Here is a 21,669-nt window from a genome sequence, read left to right as displayed (position 1 = left end):
GAGTGAAATGCGATAGTAAACCAATACACTGTCAGTTAAACAGCATAATTGGCATTGAACACTAAACCATATAGGGAAACTATGACATGCAACCAAATTTGTGATTAGTAACGTTTTTTTGTTTGTTTTTTAATTCTATTTTGTCCTGTTTTACTTGTATTAATCAAAGGCGTGTAGCTGATTTTGTCCTGTAAAGACAAACTCAGCCAAATGACTTCAGCCACTCTGTCAAATGGCTGAAGTCATAACAGAGCGCATCTTTAGCATGGTTATTACCAGCTGGGAACATCATCTCACTCCACAGCATTATTTTAACTTATTGACAGAAGCTATTTTTAGTTTCCTAATTACACACTTTAAAATAAAAAAATACTACTACCACTTTAATTTTTATTACGTAATTTTTTATTTACTTCATTTTTATTCTGACGGCCCTATTGAATATTGATAAAAATACACATGTGATTATTTTCAAATTCATTTGTTTCCTGGGTCAACAGGGTGATATTCACAAGTGGGCAGAATTTAGCAGGTGAGGTACTGGAGCCTAAAACAGGAGGTTTGCCCCGAGGAAGCGAAGATCAGAGTTTTTGAAAAAAATTGTTGACTAATCAAATGATCAAAGACAAACTGGCAGATTAGTCGACTACATTGAGAATCTTTAGTTGCAGTCCTAATATTAAGTACGGATCGCACCATACAAGAGCACTGAGATGCCTTAACATATCAAAGACCATACCTTGTCTTAATGCACAGACAAAATAAGTGTCTTCAGAAGTAAATGTTCTTTGACAAATGACACAGGAGTACATACACTGTTTCAAGTATGCTGAATCCAAAGAACAGGTGGTTATCCCCCAGGAGTTTTTATGCTGACTACACCATTGGTGCCCCTACCACAGAGATTAGAGAGCAGTTTTCACATAAAAAACTGATATACAACAACATGACAAGTGTTTGTTAACAAATCTTATGAAACCACACTGCGAGGCCTGTATGTCTGAAAGCCTCTGCTGACATCACCAAATCAGACATTACATGCACCACATGACATCAGCTTTCACATAACCTTCAAATGTGAGGAAACATAGTTCTCTGTGGGCTGCTAAATTCTACACCACATCCCATCCAAACCAAGCACTTAGCTGTGAAAAGCCTAAGATAATGATACAGAGAGCCACTGGTGAGCACTGGGCGTTCCAGCCTTGTACTGCAGGACAAGGTTAGGAGAAGTATCATTACTCAGTCTACAGTCTACACAGACACGTGGTGCATTTTCTGCACGCCACACTTCTACTTGTAACATATGGATGAGAAGGAAATGACTGAATGCCATTTATGTGGGATTTTTTTTCCCGTATGCTGACACAGATCTGTGTGGTTTGGAAAAAAAATTACCTTTTTGAAGCTTCGTTCAGTACAGTAGTTCCCCAAAAATTTTAAAGTAAAAAAAACAAACAAAAAACAAGTTTGCAGCCCACATCTCACAGTTTTAAATCAATTACTGACAATAAAATAAAAGATTTACACTGAATTTTACTTAAACAGAGGTGCAAATCAGCAGTGAAACCGTTCTCTGTACTGCCTTAGGCTACGTCCACACTAGGGCTGGGCGATATGACCCAAAATTCATATCTCGATATTTTTTAGCTGGATGGCGATATAAGATATATATCTCGATTTTTTTTTAAAGCCATAAGTTAAGAACAAAAAGAGAGTTCTTAGTCACACTGTGTCCCAGATGTCACACGGGCACTTTTATTTACATACAGCGTAGATGTACATGAAGAAATTACTCAAAAATAAATTATCAGCATTTATTAAATAATCATGGTCCATAAATAAAAGAAAACAATGTTGTTTTTGTGCATAACAAAAAGCTCACAATTGTGCAGTCAAAATGTAAACTAATAGACGCTGAGCATAATAACAAAGAGACAGATTTCACAGCTGCACCACGTCTCTGAACAGGTGCCATTTGTGGTCCTTATACACACAGTACGTATCACTCCGCGAGGCTCCTCCTCTGTAGCCGTAATCCTCCGACAATCCATCAAGTGGTGCAGCTCCGTAGCTTAGCAAAGTCATATTAAAACATTTTTTGACAGATTGCTGAGCGCTGTGTACCACATAAAATCGGTTCGCGGTCAGTAAGCACAACCAGAATTCATACATAAGGCGCACTGTCGATTTTTGAGAAAATGAAAGGATTTTAGGCCATGCAGCCCCTCCTGGCTGCATGTCGTTAGCGCGGTTAGCTCGTTAGCGCGGTTAGCTCGCTAACACGTTGACGCCGTCCAGCCCCACGCACGGTAACTCGCTAACGGAGATTTTCCGCTTTCATCTTGTCATTGCCTGCAGGTGAAGCTATGGGGGAGGCGGAGTTGTGTTCAGTGAAGGAGAGGCCAGGCCGAGTAACGTTGCGTAGAGACAAAAGTGGACGAAAGAGAGGCAAACCTGCGGCTCCACAAGTATAATTATAACGTAACATAGACTATATCGATATAAACGATATTGTCACATCTTATATCTCGTATGAAAATATATCGATATTTTTTAAAAAACTCGATATATCGCCCAGCCCTAGTCCACACTAATGCATTTTTGTTTGAAAGCGCATTGTTTTCTCTCCGTTTTGGCCTCCCGTCCACACTGAGACGGCGCTTTCCCCAAGGAAAAACACAGCGTTTTGAAAACGCTCTTGAAAACGCATACATTTCAAAACGGAGCTGTCCCGTTGCGGACACTCGAAAACGCAGGCTTTCTAAGACGATGACGCATTTCAGTCATGTGATGCAGTCATGTGACCAATTAAACAAAGATAGCAGAGTGCATTATACAGCAGTTGTTTTGACTGCTCTCAATTTTGACAGCCCTAAAAATGATTAATATCAGTTTGTACAGATAGCTTTTCTTCAAATTCTTTAATTCTCACTCGCTTTTGTGAAAGCGCAGGACTGGAATGTAAGCGTTTTTGGCCGTTTCAATGTGGACGCACAACTCTGTGAAAACGACTGAAAACGCTAGTGTGGACACAGAGCGTTTTCAGACGAAAATGCCGTTTTCACATCTATCCGGGCTAGTGTGGACGTAGTCTTAGTGTCACATAAAACCCAAATGGCATTCCTTCAGGCCGAGGTGTACTCCATTACTAGCACACATTTGACTTCTGGTTTGTTGAGCAGTAATTTGATCTCTGTTGTTTTAAAATGTGGAAATGCCATCTCACCTTGGCACCTGATACCCCCTCTCACTCACAGCAGTGATCCTCTTTCCTTCACCTCTCACTGTTGTCAGCTTAGCTACTTTATCAGTATAATTAGTCACCTCTCATAGAAATCTCTCTAGAAATCTTTTATAAACAAAAACAACTAGAAACCAAACGAGCAACTTTTGGGACAAGCCATCTCCTGTACCGCTGTCAGAGATCCTACTCGCCTGTTGCAAGAACACGTCTATCTGAATCTACTCTGCTCTGTCAGCAGCAGAGAGCACCACCTGTGAAAGAGGGCACATAGACGTTTTGCACAATGTGAAAAGGGGGGGGGGGGGGGGGGAGAGAGAGAGAGAGAGAGAGAGAGAACCCCCCCCCCACCCAAAAAAAACCACACAAAAAAAAAACCAAGACAAGACATACTGTTGGTTTCTCTTTGAGTGATAATTAAAAATTTTAAAAAATATACCCCACACTCAAAAAAAAGGGAAAAAAAAAAAAATCACGGCACAACCATTGTCTTATCTCGTTGTCTTATAAAGCTTAATATCCTCATTAGTCCACACTGTGCTGGTCGAACGTGCCAGCATTAACAACTTTTCTGAAAGAAATCCTGTTACATCCCGTATGAGTTTGTCATACAATGCTGCTGTTATAAACATTAAAGCTGGTAAATAAACAGTCTTGCTCAGCAGCTGTAAGCCCACCCCTTGGTTGTAATTTTGAACATACTTTCTGTTGATCGTTACTGAAACCCCAGAGGGCACGGAGAAGCCTCTTTGCATACGCGAAAGACTAGCAGTGAATTATTTAAAAAAAAAAAAAAAGACAATTTCAAAAAAGCTCAGCACCAAGGAGTTGTAGTGATACTTCAGTTCTCTGCAGGATCATTTGCTTTAATTTTTCATTCTACTCAATGGGTGAAATTACTGATGCCACTTGTTTTCTGAGCAGACATGTCAAAAACACTGGCATTATCTCACAAATTTTACTAAAAATACAAGCTACTGAAAACGAATAACATGTTAACATATTTGATAGAACTGCCTATATTTTAGGTTTTGGACCAAAAACACTGGGACATGTGTAACGGGCATTTTGCTTTCAAAATGATTTAGTGAGCAGTTGTTAAAAAGGAAAATATCCCCTCTTATTGGATTTGTCTGTAACCATCTGTAATCTTTCTTAGTTGTTTGAACAAGACACAGAGCATGTCACACAGTTTTCCATGTGTAGACATAGATGTTTTACAACACAGTGAGGAAAAACTGAATCACACAGCCCATCTCGTATGTTCTCTCGTGAGACGCTGCAGACACAATCATAACGCAACAGGAAGTAACAGACGACTTCTATCCAATTGAAGGTCAATTTTCCCTTCCGATTGCCATCAGTTAACCATACGATGCCTGCGCAGAGGGTTCTGTAAAAAGGCAGCAAGCCTAAATCAGATAAACACTGAGCTTTAATGAAGCCAGGGTTGTGGTGACAGGGGAAGTCTGTTTGTCAATGGTCTCCTACGGTGCTAAATATGGATCATGCTTCATCATCCAAAACAATAATCCAGTTCCAACCACTCTCATTTCTGTTGTTCTACTAGAGAATGAAAAGCTGGAATTATCCATCGTGAAAAAGGCATTCATCATACAGAAGCTGTAGGGGGGAAAACCCATACAATAGAGTTTGATTTAGTAAACACCATAGGCCAATATAGAAATTCCTAAAACACACATAATCACACAACAGCACACTCATCAGCACTAAGCAGCACTGTGCCGCTAAATGAATGTCTGAAATCCAAGCAGAGGAAGGGCTGTCTGCTATTTGGATTCAGCTGCAATGTCTGAATACCACGCACTATTCAGCTGATAAAGCAGACAGACACTCCAGTGTGGAGGAGGATAATGCCACCAATCAAACTCTTGATTCAAATAACAGATATTTTTCCTCCATTTTTAAGCGTCTGCTTCACAGTATTCACTATAAACACTTTCCACATGTCTAATAGTTATAACGGATGAGAAAACTTTAAAAGAACAGGACAGACTAGTAAAGAATTAAGCAAGGGTGGGTGAGAAAGACTTTTCCCCCACCCCCAGATCCAGCTCCCGTCCCCCTGATGTAATTCCAAGAACACCAACAGTGACATGCTTTCTCTAAATTAATATACAAGTCTTGTATCCAAATGATTTTCTTGATTCCCAACGACTGCAGCCATTGCACGCTCTTTTAAGATACTAAGAGAAAGTGAAAATCCGCCTAGGAAAATTCTTAGGTCATTAATTAAATCCAGTGTCATCATTTCCAGAAAATCCCTGAACCAGAGACTCCAGGGGGTTTCCGGCTCAAAATTAGCACATGAATTGGTTTGTGTGGTAGTCTTATTAGAGGGAGTGCTAAAAAGGAGGATTTCCTCTCACGGCACTATGCTGTGGCTTTCCCTCATGGCACATCAACACTTACTAAAGTATTCACAAACAGGTTTCTGGGATCCTATGCAAAAGAACTGTCTATTTTCTCTCATGCTGTATTATTCATTCATTAAATGAGTGTAGTAGTGGCAAGCATGTATCCAGATGGCTGAAATAACAAAAGGTAAGCACATCATCTAAGTTTGTTTTCTTAGCTGTGACAGTGAGATGCAGCTAAGGCTGTGTCTGTTGAATGAGCTTCAACAGTGAATGCGCTAGTATGTGGTGTGCTGGTTGATCCAGAAATTTTAATTTCAGGCCTCTTAGGAAAAAACAAACAAAAAAACCTCATCCCTGTGAATAAATTAGAAAAAGAAACCCCAGAAAACCAACTCTATTACTCTGTAATTGATTCATTATAATTTTTTAGGCATTATCTGCTGCCCTGAGTCTGAGATACAAAAATCAAATTCAGCACATCTACCTAGTTTAAAGTAACAACATAATCACCTGTATGTCCCTCATTTAGGGATGGTGATCATGCAAACTTGGGAGGCTTAAATGACAAGCTGAATATTAGATTAAAGGCAATGGAGGAAATCAAAGAAAACTACAGACTATAAATAGGTGCCCTTTCATTTCAAAGAGTCCCAGTTGCTACCTACTTTATTACAGTATAAAGGTCTTCATTCAGGCTGCAAGCTTTCAGAGGAGCAGATGGTGTCCTGTCTGGTACAGGGGTCACAGCTTAAAAATCTGAAAGACGGGTCTTGAATAAACACCATCGTTTGAGTTTGATTATAATTTCAAATCTGATTAAATGTTGTAACCAAAACCTGTTCTTTTGATCTGTTCATCTACCACAGCCAATCTTAGTTGAGAAAAATCTGAAGCACTCAAAAGAAACAAAAATCTGATGGGCATATTTATGACAAGAATAGATAAGAGGCACGTTGTTGACATAAAGAGCAAAAGAATTCAGCAGGGGTTGCTACAAACACAAACAGCTGGTACTTGGTGTCAAACAAATCCCACCCCCACCCAAAACCAAACTGAAGGAGGTGGGATAACACTGAAACTGCAATCAGTTGGCCACAGAAATCCCTTTTGTCATCAGCATTTAACACATTTCAGGACTTTAAAGAAGTCTGACTCATACTCACCTCACAGAAAGAAGATCTTGCTCGTTGCCTCTCATCGTCTTCACAAGAAGGAACCCACCGTGATGCCATCATTTAGCTTCAGTTAAAATGCTGATGTCTGTAAAGCACCACATGAAAAATGTAGCTCCACCAGGATGTTAAAAAAAAATGCTCCAATCCGATTCACACCTCCATACTTGCTGGATTTCTTAATCCATCTGTTTGAGAGATATGAGATGACATATGTGTTTAGTGCATTTAAAAAAATGAATTCAAAGGCAGATTTAGGAATCAGCTGCACAGCAATTACATCTCACACTACTCCAAGAGTCTGTACAAACAACATGAATGAATACCTTGGTTGTTTATAATAGCAGACCACTCGTGATTAATTCTAGACAATCAGCATTATGCAACAGGGTCCTAACCAAACGCTACTTCTAAATGCTGTTTTTGTGTCTCATCCTTGGAGAGCTTCACACTCAGGTGCTTGAAAACAGGCTGATTCAGGGTAATACTATGTGACGGCACATAATAAAAAGGTAGAACAAACTTAATTTGACAGTCAACTGTAATAATAATTCATTTTAACTAACTTAATGAAGTCTAACAATGTTGTAGTAGCCAACACCAGGACTATAAACAGCGTAAAGCACAACAACGTGGAGAGCCAGCGGTGCATTAACTGAATAGCCAGCAACAAGTGGACTGGGGACTGTCGGGAGGCTGGGCGAAATATGTCCGTCGCATTCAAAATTGAGACACGAAACCCCACAGAAACTATTTCTTACAAAATAAAAACACACGAGCTTTATTTGCCGTTTGTGTTTCACGACAAAGCCGACGTTTGTGCTTTTTAGAGGATGGATTTCAATCACTTGATTGAAATCGATGTTTAAATGAGACACGAAGGGAGCATGCCGAGCTGTTGTTCCCGAGCGCTCAACAAAAGAAGCTTTTCCCTTTGTTACTTTACATAAAATACCACAATAAAAGCGGTCCAAACGTCCACACGAGGCACTGCTGCCCCTTTTGCGTGTTTATGGAAGCTCCCTGTAAAACTAGCAAAGTGGGCAAAAGCGACAACCAAGCAAACTGCGGCAACAGGCTGCTAACAGTTAGCCTCCATGCTAACGGTTGGAGTTAAAACAAAGTTACCTGTGTAGTTGAGAAGCGTCATTACAGGCTGTCAACGACGGCGATGCTTATCCATAAAAATCCACAGAAAAAGTACAAACATATCGTGTATGGTCCAGTGTGGAGGGCGTTGTCATAATTTAATAGAGTCTGAGTACAAACGACTTTCCGGTGATTAATCCAAACCTACTCAGTGGAGGCGCATGGTGCAGTTCGGAATTTTTTTTTTTTTTTTTTTTTTTGTGCCTCCACTGTTCCCGACTCTCTGGGAGTCCACCTTCGGTCAACAGGACACTATCAGCCAATCAGGAGCGGGGTTGTATTTGACCGGGCCAATGAGGCGTGAGTTTACAATAAGCTTGTATCTGCGCTTGTAAACGGTGGCGTTTTTTTTTAACCGTTCCCGTGAACTATTAGAGCAGTATTCCCGGGAGAACAGGGGAGAAGATGAAAAGATGCATCGTGTAACAAATCCGCAATTCAAGCCGTTCAAAAACTCGTCGTGGTTTTGGTTTAATACGCACAGCAAGGGTGAACGAGGAGTCACATGCCCCGGTTCAAAGTGAGGTCGAGCTGAGCTAGTAATGTGGAAGGCAGTGGTGATTTCACACATACCACACAGCATAAAATCTTTTCTTTCATCTTATCCACGAAGCAGATAGTTAACAATAAATGGACACTCCTTCGCTGCACTTTAGCTGCAGACTGAAATAAGTGCTCGGATTCTCGGGCCTCTGACAAATGCCCCTTTTATGCCTCTCCAACATAAGGAGCCACCTGTTCCTGGGACTGGCAGCTTTTGTTACAGAGGTCAGTTAGGGAGGAGAATTTCACAAAGCTGTCCTGTCCAGCCGGTTCTACTTTCAGTGGGTCCAAGTGGGATATATCAGCTCTGAAAATTGATATAAAACCTAAATACTTAGCATTATATCTTCAAGCAGCTGTTTTTCTTAGATTTATGGTGTACATATTATTTATTAATGCAATTTGAGCTTTTCTCTTACACAGTACCAGTATTGTACTGTTATTAACTTCATTTTAATTTTTTTTTTTAAATAACTATATTGTTTATTATTGTGTATTGTAAATGTTGGGGTTTTTTTTTTTCAATTATTTTTAGTTTCCGTTTGTATGACTTTGTAATTCTGGAGAAATCACTCATTTCAGCCTCCATTAAAGTCAGCTGCACTAAAGCCTGTAGTTATTTAGATCCAAAAACATTTTTTTTATTACAATGTGATGTGTAATGCACATGTAGCACCCATGCACCCATAGTGCTGAAATTGCACTAATTCTTTCAGACATGTAATGCTGATATAAACACATATTTATGTCACACACATTTATATTAAAAGGTTTTTGTGCATTTGTTTAGCTGGACTACACAGCTCACTTGAGATTATATTGGGCTGAATGTGGTCTGTTAATTAAAGGTAGTTTGACACCCCCGCTTTAAAATATTACAACTATATTGAAGTTTGGTCCATAGTAAACTGAGAAATGCTATTGACATCCAATTGTAAGATATTATACATGAACTTTTTCTGTAATTGTGAATATTTACAGTGGTGCATTGCTGCTTTTGCTTCTGAAAAAGATCAGACTACTTCTTCCACTACTGTAAAAAGTACTGACTACAAATTTAGGGGTTGCAATAATGTAATTCAGTTGTAGCTCTTACTTTATCACTGTTGGAGGTCTGGTGAGTCAAAAAGGCAAAGTCTATTCACTGTCCCAAGAGATGGTTTTCTTTATGGCACGTTGTGCTCAGTGCTTAAGCAAAGGGAGTCACATGTCAAGTGCATACAAAGAGCACAGCAGCTCAGCACAACGAGCTCTCTTTTGTTCATTTTGTAAGTTCACTTACAGTTAAAACCCCCTTTTTAAAACAAAACAATGGCAACCTGATGTTTCAGGATGCTTTTGGTTTAAAGCTTTGCTACTTCAGGGCCTATATAGGTGCCAGTTTTCCATAAAATTAAGAGAAGCTCAACACCATTAAAAAGACATATGAAAAAAAGAAAAAGACTCCAAGCCCCTTTTGTATATCATCAGCCTAAGAAACATATTACACAAGGTCTTCTTTATATTCATAGCTCAGCCAAGGAACCATTGTAAATCAATTAGTACTAAAAACATTCATTCATAAAATCATGTGGGAACATTAATAGTAGAATGCAGAAATCTTAAAAAAACATTTTATTGTATGTTAGAACATAAACTGATACAGAGAAATGACAAAAGTACTCTACAGCAAGTGAAAAAACAAGCAAACACACACACAAAGGAGGTAGTAATGGCACTTAGTGTTGACAAGACTTGAACTGTTTCTCCCCTGTGTGTTAAAAGTGATGGAAAATCAGATGAAACTTTAAAAAGGCATCGCACAGGTGGAGAACAAATTAAAAAAAACCCAACTTCCTTTCATTTTAGGTTTTGTTGGTATTCCTCACATGCAGTGGTTATTGAATGCTTTACATTTCATAAAAGAAGCAGTACACCTGGGATGATTGGATGCTTTAGATATAGAGTTAGAACAGCATTCCCCCCACTTAACACTACACGTTTTAAACCTGAATCACCTGTGTCAAAGCAACAAAGCTCCGACTTATCCTCAAGCATGCGCTTTTTGTGTTCAAATCTCCAGTTAAATGTTGCAGTGTGTGTTGTTAAAAATGTTAACATGTTCGGAACCAGGAATGTTATAACAACGCAGGCATGATTGGGATCAGATGTCACCATAGCAGCTGTAAGTCAATGGCATCTCACAGGAAGTGTCTGGGCTTGCTGTCCGATGACATCTGCTCGACAGTCGCCTCTATCGCCGGCCCTCTCTTTAAATCTTATATTTCATCTTCCCGGTGTCGCTGATCACGCAAATGTGCTAAAAGAAGCACCAAAGCACAGGTCTTTATTGTGTTACTGGATTCCCAATACAGTCGTCAAAAAAAAAAGAAAGAAAGAAGCCAGACACTGACTTACACTGAGATCTCTAAAATACTCATTGTAGTCTAAAGCATATCCAACCACAAAACGATTGGGTATCTCAAAGCCGACATCTGAAAGCACAAAACGACAAAGGCAAATATTTCCAATAGTTTGGGACTCGGCAAATGCAACAATTTTTTTAACTGTGAATGACTCACTGAGCCATAAAAGGGTTGGTCAGGTACGTACAGTCAGGAACACATGCTGAGCTATGCGGCACTCTCTTCACCAGCAATCTGAGGGAAACAAAAGCAGACATTATTTACAACAGCCGACTCAAACCGTCTCAGGAGACAGCGTCACTTCAAAAAAACCTGCGGTACCTGAGATCTGCATCACAATGTTAGTCTTTGCCTCTCTGTGTGTCTGTGTGTGTGTCTCAACTGAAAGGGGAAAACAGTGATTTGCAAAGCAGGAAATTGAGCTGGTTTTGTTTGGCGGCTTTACCCTGCTACTTTGATCATTTTGGGCCCGAAGGCTTCGACGTGCTTCAGGAGAGTCTTCATCGTCTTTCCGGTGCCTACAATGCCCTGTGAGGGTGGGGGTGGAAGATGTAGAAACTGGACTGAGAAAGTAATAACATGGCAGTGAGGAAAAAAAAAAGAACAAAAACTCAATTCTTCTTTCTCTGGACTAGAAGTGATACAGAAACTAAGTGCAGTCAGTGTCACACTGTACTCAAATTACGCAACTGTTTACAAGCATTCACTAGGAATTACTTGAATTCACTGAAAAGAGGAATTTAAACACAAACATGTGATATTCAATCAAAAAAAAAAAAAAACGTCATCTGACCTCTTGCTCTACGATGTAGGCAAACGCTGAGGCGAACCAAAGCCACAACAGTACGCTCGATCATGTCAGTGTGCCGCTGGTCAGTACGCACTACAAATATGTGAAATGTGTGACTGTCCTCACACATTTTTCATCTGTCACTGAATATGAGCCAGAACAGACTAACAGCCTTAGCCTAATTATAATACTGCAGGAATTTAAGATTTTAAAACCTATTTTACTTATTTTTAAATGCACTTTGCTTGTTTCCTTCTCTCATTTCATTTAAATTAAATGACCCATATTTAAATTCCTTACACAAAATAACTATTATGATGTAGTATGATCTGTTTTCTGTCAAGTCAGCTCAAGAGCCTCTCACTACCACAGTGAATGCTTTATAAATACTTTATTATCACAGTCCTGGTAAAAGTGGGGTTTCTATACAGAGGTCAGTCACTACATTGGCTGCACTTGCCAATAATGCCAAATCCTGTGCTCAAAACGTTGGTATTACTTTTGACAGGTGTTTGAGTTTTGAATCTCATGTCTCTAAGCTCATCCAGTCATCTAAGAAATATCGCTAAAATCCTTTGCTGTGAGCCCCAAACTACACACTTGCTTCCCTTCACTGGCTCCCAGTGAAATTCAGACCACACTGCAGATTTTTATCAATCACAAAGCCCTGCATGGCCTGCTGAGGTGTTATATCACCTGATCTCTGATCACCTGATCCGGGTCTTTTAACTGCTCCACGCAGGGGCGTCTCCAGAATTTTTTCATAGGGGTGGCCATATGGGAGGTGGGGGGGGCACAAAAAACAGAACTTCCAGTTTTATTATGCTGTTGTCAAACACAGGTTACTTGAAAAATATGGCAAAAAAGAGAGGAAGAAAATATATATACGCTTAGTTAATTTCCTGATATTAAAGTTGATATCACTGAAAATCGGTACCTGTGTGTATTTGTAGGTACTGTTTGTTGGGATATGTACACTTCTTTAAAGTATTCTCCTATCTCTCTCGTATCTAGTGAAACATTTTGTAACCTTGTGTGTTTCAGTGCGTTAGTATTAAAGTCATTACTATCTATCAGTGCTTGTATTTTACCCCTTGTAAATACCATGGAGTGATGACTGCCATTTTACAATACTGATAGCAAAAAGGGTTTTTTACTGACCAACCCACTGCACAAGTCAAAACTAAGACAAGGTTGTCTTTTTAAAAATGCAATTGCATAACAAGTACACAGCAGTATCTATGTCTTATAAATATGGAAAATTCTGCCTGTGGAAATCCTGTCGGCTGAGTCATCGACCTCCTTAGAGCCTTTCCTGATTTTGACTTTTTATTTCCTTTTAACTCTGTTACTTCCTGTACAATGTGACGCACCTGATGTAATGTATTGGTTTTTATGAGACGCTAAGTCTTTCCATCTTGCTTTATCCCGATGACGCTGACACACAATAAAGATTTTAATATTACTTAAAGCTGAAGCGGCCACAGATTGCGAGTTCCCTGTCACACACAGTTGTGCACTGACTAAAGGGAGCTGTTTCAAAATGTTTACTCCTACAATCTTTTTACAGTAAGTATCATGAATGCCCACGATGATGACTGCAGGCCTACATTTCCTTTTTATTTTTTTGCAGTGCACCTATTCCAGTATGTAGGGCAAGGCAAGATTTTCAATGATGTTAGTTAAAACACACACACACACACACACACAAATATGGGTCAGGCAATTAAAAAGTGTCCTCATGTTGAATTCAGGACCTTCAAGAAGAAGATAAAAATTTTAAATGAGTTTTCCTGACCTGGAAAACATCATCATCAACAACAACAACAACAACAACAAGGAACACAATAAGGTCCATTTGGTGAACACGGGGAAAAGCAGAGTAGCAAAAACATGGCTGACTCACCTCCACAACCAGAACATTCTTATGGAGCGAGCATGTCGAGGAGAAAAGAGAGGGCAGGAACAAACAATTACTCTTGATTGAAAACTGATAATCTGCTCCACACTTACTCCAAGACTAAAACTCACACGTTTAAAAAAAAAAGACAAAAGCCATTTAGAGGTGATTTAAGAAGCAATTAATTATAAACAGAGAAATACACTTTGTTGTGTTCTAAAGTGCAAAACAAAACCAACTGACAAATAATGTTTCAGGAAATGATCAGGCTGCAGCTGAAATAAAAGCAGAAGTACTGAAATATGGCCAATATCAGCTAAACCAACCACATTTTTTCATACACTACATCCGCGAGACTCTTTGCATTTATGATATCAGTGATTCAGCTAAACGAATGATCCTAATCCAGATTGGAAAGCTATGTTCCTGCAGCGCTGCCCTGAATGTCGCACAGAAATAGCTGAAATTCTGCGAATGTCTGTCTAATAAACTGAAGACGACTGGGCAGTGTCTTTATTAAGAGCCGCTATCTGGGCTTCGCTTCAACTTAGCTAGGACACGATGAAAAGTGAAACTCTCTAACTGCCGGAGTTTACTCCACTTTTTTAAACAAAGGGTTCATCCGAGGGTGCAGTCGTGCTTTGTTTAGGAATCATTATTCATCCAGATTTATTTAGAGCGCACTAAACCCTGGAGAAATGCAAAAGCAATGAGCTATACAAGATATGTAAAGCTCACTGTCTGAAAACTACATTTCAGGGAGGTCAAAAAGCAAATGAACAGTAATGTGTACACTGTTAAACAATTAGGTAACCTCTTCCTGGAAAGCATCACCTCATTCTGTTAGGACCTGGGACAAAAATTAGCAGCACGTCACAGTGAGCTCAGGGATTTCACAAGCACACTAAAGATTCTGTGAGGAAAGCAGTGAGTCAAGCCTACTACCTCATATCCTATTCAAGTTTTAGGCACCTGGCTACTGTGTGCATGTACTGCTGAGGTATGCGTATGACTGTGAATGTTCATATCAGCTGACTTTAATTATCTAAAAATACCACTGCTGACTTGTAACTCCCATAGTAACGGTTAATGATTCATCCCTCTGTATGCTTACATAGATATGTGCACGTGTGTGTGTGTGAGTGGGAGTTAAAGCTGCTTACTTGGCAAAAAGGTTGTACACAGATTCTTTTATAAGAAATATATGGGTATGAACAGCAGAGCTCACATAATTGTGAGATGGTTCAAATCTCTGGTGAAAATTGGAATTTAGGCCGGTTTTATTTATTTATTTTTTTCTAATAAACCAGATTTAGTAAACAGAAATGTGGTTTGAATGCTCTGTTATGCCAAACACATTTACTTAATGCTAAGAGGAGTGCTGTGTGCTCTCTATAGGCTCATCTTGTCTGTCTTTTTCTTTTCTTTTCTTTCTTTCTTTAATTGTGTAATTTAGGCCACTTTCCCTGCTGAATAGTCTTTGAACCTTTTAGGACTTTCCAGATTGAATATAAGCACACAAATATTTTCTCATTAGTTTTTATTTCAATTTTTTGTTTTGAATTCTGCTTATTTTCAGTTAGTTTCTTGTTTCAGTTTAGTTTTTATTGTATAAAATGTTTACTTTTACTTTAGTCTGAATTAGTTTCAGTGTTAGTTTCCATCTTTGTATTCACCATTGTATGGTGGGCACATGTCCAAGGCAAGATTTGGGCAAATCAGCAGAGGTATTACAATAAAAACACAAAACCATTTGAAAGCAGTTGACTCACTGTCTCATGGACATATAAAGACATCCATCAACGCCTCATCAGGCATGTTGTAACTACATTTTTACCAACCTAAAACTAAGGGTATTTCCTCTATACTTTTAATTTTATTTCAGTTAGTTTTCAAAGTTCACAATATTGTTTCAGATAGTTTTAATATTTTTTAATTTGTTGCTTTTATTTTTGTTTTAGTTGACTAAAATGTTTTAGTTTGGTTTAATTTCACTTTAATAATACCTCTAGTGGTCACTCAGCACTATGAATGATCTGCTGCCGTCACAGAACCCCATCATGCTGTAATCAGTGCTGATTATTCTTTCTAAATCAAACTAGTTACATGTCATGTAATCAGGGCCTTTAATGTTAGATTGAGTCCTTCCTAACCTGCTGTAAACAAACAAATAAAATGTTTTCTTTGTCATATATACAATTATGTATATATGTATTTTACAAGAAAACAGGATGAAAGCATCTAAAAGTTTTGCTTTTCTTATTTCCAATCCTGGAAATGATTTTACAACTCTTTATAATAAGGTGACTGTCATCACCACAAGTCTGCACTGTTTCACTGAGACCCTTTGTTAGGTGGCATGCACTATCAAAGGCTGGCAACAGCCTGCACACACACTCGAGTTCTGTGAGCTACCATCTCTAATTACAGGATAACACGACGAGCCGTAGAAGAGGGACTGTGTTAAGTAAATCTGTCATCCCCTTGATCTACCGAGGTACGCACTCAGTATGGCCTCCAATTTACACCATACATTTTGCTTCACTTGAGATAAAATGGAATAAACCTTTTGCCATAGCTGGCATGTGATCAGCGCTAGGTGTGTCAGAAACTGCCATCTTTGATCTCATTCACTGAAGTGAGGCAAACAGCACATTAGAGGGAAGGGTGCCCTCTTGAGGCTGCTGTCTATCAACAATCACCATCTCCATGCTACCTATTTTTACAAAAGCAGGGCCCATCATAAGGCTCAGACGTCTCAATGATAATGAAAATCTTACCTTTCCAGCTAATAAAGACAAGTCCTCTCCTCCGAGGATGTGAAGATCCTCTGTTGACTCGTCATTCTGTGGACATAAAATACAGGAGAAATATTTTCAATTATCCATTCATCTATCTATAAGAGATATGATCTCTCAAGAATGCACTGAGTCTATCCTGGAGCTTCATCTCATTTGGACATGGCTGAAAAAACACCTCACCCAGGAGGCATTAGGGGTGGGGGGAAAAATCGATACTGTGTAGTATCGTGATATTTTGTTTGCTAATAATATATCGATACAGGGACAGCAGAAATCGATATTTTGTTACAAAAAAGTTTTTGTGCTCTGACTTCAGAGCATGTTGATCAGCTCCTTTTTCTGAGCAAGAATCCTGACATTCCTTCACTGTCCAAATGTGTTTAACTTTTTTTTGGCAGCAATAAACATGACAGTTTACTTATTTTAATTTAAGACATGTTTTATTTTAATTAAGTTCAAAACTTTTTTTATTTAATGTAAATTTATATTTTGTTTTAATTTACTTTCAAATTCTTCAGTTGCTGAAGGGGCTGCATAGTTTTCATAAATTGCATAGTTCAGAATAGCTATAATTGTACCAGATGGTTGCATTCAGTTAAGTTGGACTAGACTGTAATACAAACCGTTCAGTTTGTCAACAATAAAACTGACTGAAATGAGAGAAAGACTGAGTGCGAGACTTTGATATTAGATAAAATGAATATTGATAAAGTTTACTTTTATGTACAGAATCTGAATATCGCAGATATTTTAAAAAATCGCAATAATATCGTATCGTGCATTAAGTATTGTGATAATATTGTATCGTGGGATGTATGGTGATTCCCACCTCTAGGAGGCATGCAAGTCCAATGCCCGAACCAGCTCAACTTGTTTAATGAGGTATATCTGTTCAATTCCTCATTAACTCAGATATAATCAACTAATCACATGACAGCAACTCAAAGCTTTTATGTATGTAGACATGGTTAAAATGACCAGCTGAAGTTCAAATCGAGTTTCAGAATAAGGATAAAAGAGGAATTAAGTGACTCTGAGCATAGCTTGGCTGTGACTGTGCCAGACCGGTCTGAGTATTTCAGAAACTGCTGATCTACTTGGATTTTCCCACAGAACCATCTCTAGGGTTCATAGAGAATTGTCCAAAAAAGAGAAAATATTCAGTAAGTGCCAGTTCTCTGCGTGAAGATGCATTGTTGATGCCAGAGGTCAGAGGAGAGACTTCATTGATCTGATAGAAAGGCAACAGTAACTCAGATATATCTGTATGCACATCACACTGAACCCTGGAGCAGATTGGCTGTCACAGCAGAAGACCACACCGGGTGCCACCTTCGTCATCTAAGAACAGGGAATAATTCTCCACAGAGAAGTTTAACCCTGTGTAGCTTGAAGGTGTACCCAATAAAGTGGCCAGTGAGGGTATCTCACCAGCAGTACTTCACAGCTAAAAAAAATTGTCAGCAATCACATCAAATCATAACAGCACTTTCAAGGCAAAGTTAGAGGAAGACACCAATGTTCTAATGCTCACAGGTGATACTTTTGAGCGTGAAAATGCTTTCCACTTCTCACACAAATGCCACTCAAGATAAACTGTCAGCTTTCTTTGCTGGAGTGGGCAACAGCTCACCAAGTAACTCTTGAGACGAATGAAGTGTACCGTCATGGGGATTGTGCGGTTGGAGTTGTGGCTAAGGTCCTTGATCCTGTCCACCAGGTCGGCACAAAACTGGTAACCTCCTTTCAGCACGCACAGGACCACAATGGCGTGGTTCCCCAGGTCATCCATGATGTTTCTAGCGAGACGTTCTGTTCTGTGTACAATGAAGAAAAGGTGAATTACCTCTAAAAGACCTCTTTTCTCGTCAGTTAAGACAGTTTTGAAATCCCTGTCGGTCCACAACCATATGTGATGTTTAAATTTGTTTAGCTTTGTGTTATTATTTCACCATATTGAATAATTCTGGTTAAATATGCAAAGACAGGTAAACTGATTGATTAACCGTTTACTACATTTAAATAAATGTTTTAAATATTTTATAAGAAAGAAAAACAGATGGCTCACATGTGATTTAAACTGACTACTGGCAAAGCACTTTTTGACACTAATTGAGCACCTAAAACGCTTATTCAGCCAGTCGCACGCACATTCCTACTGCACTTTTTATTCTATGCCTAAGCAACTTGTTTAAACATCTGACCACAACTATACATAGTAGTACATGCCCATGCTTCAGTACTGTTCCGCCCGCTCATGCTGTTTGACATGAAATGATAATCATAAGGTGTTCTACGTGCGTAAATTCTAAAAATGGTTGATTTGAGCCCATTGCTAGCTGGTTGCCAGAGAACCTCTTTTGTAGATATAAATTACAACTACTGTTATTACATAAAACTGACATAGTTCTGTTAGTGCACGGGTATTAAGAACAGATCATTTTAGACCTTTGTTAGACGATTGCTGGGAAACATCATGATGTCATGATATCGGTAATAGATTAAAAACTTCAGGTGCATAAAATGTACCCGTGTGCCAAGTTTGGTTATTCGGCTCCTGATCGTGTAACGGCAGGTAGCAGAAACATAAACAAACCCACATACAGAGCTTTTGTGTTTTACAGTAAGATAAAAAGCTTTGTGTCACGTGACAAAAACACTAATTATTTAATTAAAAATTCATTTTCTGATTTCTTTTATAGACATACAGAAGTTAATAAGTACTATTTAAAACAAAGTATGATTGAACTCCTGCTGGCTTTTCTCTTTTTACCAAAAAAGTATGAATACACGCGGGGAGTTACTGTGGGATTTGAGCTTTCATTGGGGAGCTGTGGTTTTTTATTTGTTTTGTTTGTTTCTTTGGGGAATTTCTAAGCTTTACCAGGATTCATTTCAATAACAGCATGCCAAAACCTCCGTCAAGTTCATATCGCATAATCTGTGCATGATATCCCCTGGATTTCCCCAGAAACTGTACAAAGGCTTTTATGCAGCCCCCGTGCAAAAGCATATGGGAACATTACTTCCTTGATGCACGATTTTATCAAAGAACAAAGAAAGCGACTTCCCAGTTGTAGCCATGTACCTGTCCATAATCACGCCATGCGGGATGATGACACAGTCTAAATCTCCGGAGTAGTGTGCTGGATAGCTGAAGAGATCTAAACTGTAGCCTGGCCAGTCATCTTTAATCTGCAGGGGGGGAGATAAACGCAAACATCATGTTTCTGCTGTACTACAAGGAGAAAAACAGCGGGTACGAGTTTTATCTTGTTTGCACCAGAAGCGCATGTGACTTTAAGCAATCTGCAAGGCGCGCAAAGTTGTCTGCCTGCGCAAATTGTGCATCCATACACGAGCGACGCTTTTCTTCGACACTTGTCCCTTCCCCGTCAGCCCCCTAATTTAATTACCACAATCCCCTCGCTTCTTCCTTCGGACTGGACGGCAAATTCTGCCATGTTGTTTTTCCACCGCCACAAAAGGAGCTTTTGTCTCAGGAAAGTTGATAGAGGGAGTTGGCACCAACAGGAGAGAGGAGGAGCATCGGGGTGAAGGAATGTTAGGAAACCGAACACTTTGCATTTCTCGCTGTCAAACAGCAACCATCCAGCAGGGGCGCTCTAACATTACATTTACATGTAGTGCTGCTTTTCATGGGGCCCCACCTTTCTGTGTGTACCTGTTCAAGGGCTAGTAATGAAGTGATCACTTTTTGGCACAAAACCGGGCAGTGTTGGAGAGAATACCCAAAACTAACAGTATACTACAGCATACAATCATGAGGAAAATCATGCAACAAAAAATATATATATTTATTAAATGTTTTTATTATTCAGAACGGGCAGTGCCGTGGAGATCGTTTCATGAAATCTGCCTTTTTCTAACCATGCATCATTTTTACAAAGTTACAAGTCTTTCAGCTGAAAACTTCTTCTGTAAAAAGGAGAGCAGCTCTGAAATGCAATCATCAGTATTCACCGGAAGGCTTGATATTTGTTGATTTTGAATTGCCATGTTTTTCACATATGCATATCATTCTGCTGTCACTGTTTTTCCATGAGAGGAAAATACACAGAGACTGAATCTGAGTGGTTTTCTGAGAGAAAAGAGTGAAAGAGATGGATCAGCTGCAAAGAAAACAGAAGAGGCGTCATCACTCTGGGGATATAACGAAAGTTTTTAGTGTTGTGCAAGAGTAACTGGGGGAAAAACCCAAAACTGAAATGCTGATTACTGATAGGGTAGGGTTTTACTTCAGTCAAAACATTCCCACTGGGAAATACTGAAAGCAATCTTTCCTGTTCCATATCACAGTGTGGAGGATGTGAAAGTTTTGACAAAATGTGTTAAAGTCGCCATCTAGTGGAAGAAGACAAACACTTCTGGCTCTTCTGTACACAGCTTTTCTTCTGATCAATCATTTTGTCTTCATGTAACTGAATCTTTAAACAGCCTGGATACATGACCCCTCTTAAACATTCATTAAAACGTTGCCTTGTGCCATTATAAAAATAAGAGATGAGTAACAGACTGTAATACAGAAAAATTCAGGGGCCACACCCTGTCTCCTGTGCATGATATAATCTGTGGGTTACAGTGTGTGAATAAGTGAATTTAAGATGAAGCATCCAGGCAATGTGTGAGTGGTAGTTTCACTGCATATTCAAGCAGTATGGGCTCTGCTGAGAAGAGGGAGACACAAGGTGTCTGAGCCACTCATCCATGCCCCTTCCACAGCAGCTGCAATTTAAACAGTGCTTCACTGACAGCTGGAAAACAGATGTCAACAGCAGCATTATATTTCAGTTGGCCTGTGCAGTGTCACCACCTCGGCGGTGTGAGAATTACGCTGCATGACAAAAAAAATCCCTCAAAAATTAAGTAAAACTCAGTCTGCGTGAGTTATCTCACTTGATGTTATTGTTTCAGATGACAAAGCTGCAGGCTTGACACTGGAATAATCTCGCTCATGAGCATCTACTGCAGCACTGCAGAGGCCAGGAGATGAGAAGTCTTGTCAGATTGTTTTTGAGGCCCTCTCTGCTGGTGAGCACAACCCGGCTCCTTCGCTGCCCTCGGGGTGCAGGGGAGCAGTTTGGCTTTGGCACTTCACACTCGCTCAGCAGTCAAGGCCTCTGACCGTCCGCAGACTATACCACCAACTGCTCCCACATACCCTCGGCCCTGTTGTTTGGCCAATTATGAATATTCACTTGCTATGAATGTAATTCTGTCAGACATGCAACTGTCCATTCAGATATTGTCAGCGGTGTTGTTT

The 21,669-nt window shown here is 39.4% G+C and overlaps 2 protein-coding genes across 9 annotated transcripts in view; both read right to left on the bottom strand.

Annotated features, from left to right (window-relative positions):
* Positions 1-8,159, bottom strand: part of arhgap21b (Rho GTPase activating protein 21b) — a 38,454-nt gene extending 30,295 nt beyond the window's left edge. For 3 of the 4 annotated variants that reach the window (XM_080862148.1, XM_080862150.1, XM_080862151.1), the window contains exons 1-2: positions 7,926-8,158; positions 6,789-6,985 (exon numbers count right to left, since the gene is read on the bottom strand). In XM_080862148.1, coding sequence (XP_080718274.1) covers positions 6,789-6,860 — 72 coding nt within the window. In that variant the 5' untranslated portion in view covers positions 6,861-6,985; positions 7,926-8,158. Of the gene's footprint in view, positions 1-6,788; positions 6,986-7,925 lie in introns of all 4 variants that reach the window. The other variant, XM_080862149.1, reaches the window with a different exon arrangement.
* Positions 8,160-10,091: 1,932 nt separating this feature from the next.
* On the bottom strand, positions 10,092-19,947 carry prtfdc1b (phosphoribosyl transferase domain containing 1b). 5 transcript variants are annotated; one of them, XM_080907337.1, is made up of 9 exons: positions 19,802-19,947; positions 19,474-19,580; positions 18,049-18,202; positions 16,365-16,430; positions 13,591-13,608; positions 11,340-11,422; positions 11,082-11,128; positions 10,887-10,963; positions 10,093-10,788 (listed from the first exon to the last, which is right to left on the bottom strand). In XM_080907337.1, exons 1-9 carry the CDS (start codon positions 19,847-19,849, stop codon positions 10,741-10,743), a joined length of 648 nt encoding a protein of 215 aa, XP_080763463.1. In that variant the 5' UTR covers positions 19,850-19,947; the 3' UTR covers positions 10,093-10,740. The 5 variants fall into 5 exon arrangements, 4 of the variants coding, with proteins under 4 accessions (XP_080763464.1, XP_080763463.1, XP_080763462.1 ...); XM_080907335.1 differs by having other exon boundaries at positions 10,094-10,788; positions 18,019-18,202; XM_080907338.1 differs by lacking the exon at positions 13,591-13,608 and having other exon boundaries at positions 10,092-10,788.
* Between the last annotated feature and the right edge of the window lie 1,722 nt (positions 19,948-21,669).

This window comes from Rhamphochromis sp. 'chilingali' (genome assembly GCF_963969265.1).
Source record: "Rhamphochromis sp. 'chilingali' genome assembly, chromosome: 16".
Lineage (NCBI taxonomy): Eukaryota > Metazoa > Chordata > Actinopteri > Cichliformes > Cichlidae > Rhamphochromis > Rhamphochromis sp. 'chilingali'.
The sequence above is the reverse complement of the archived record's forward strand: the minus strand, read 5'-3'. Positions and strand labels throughout refer to the sequence as shown.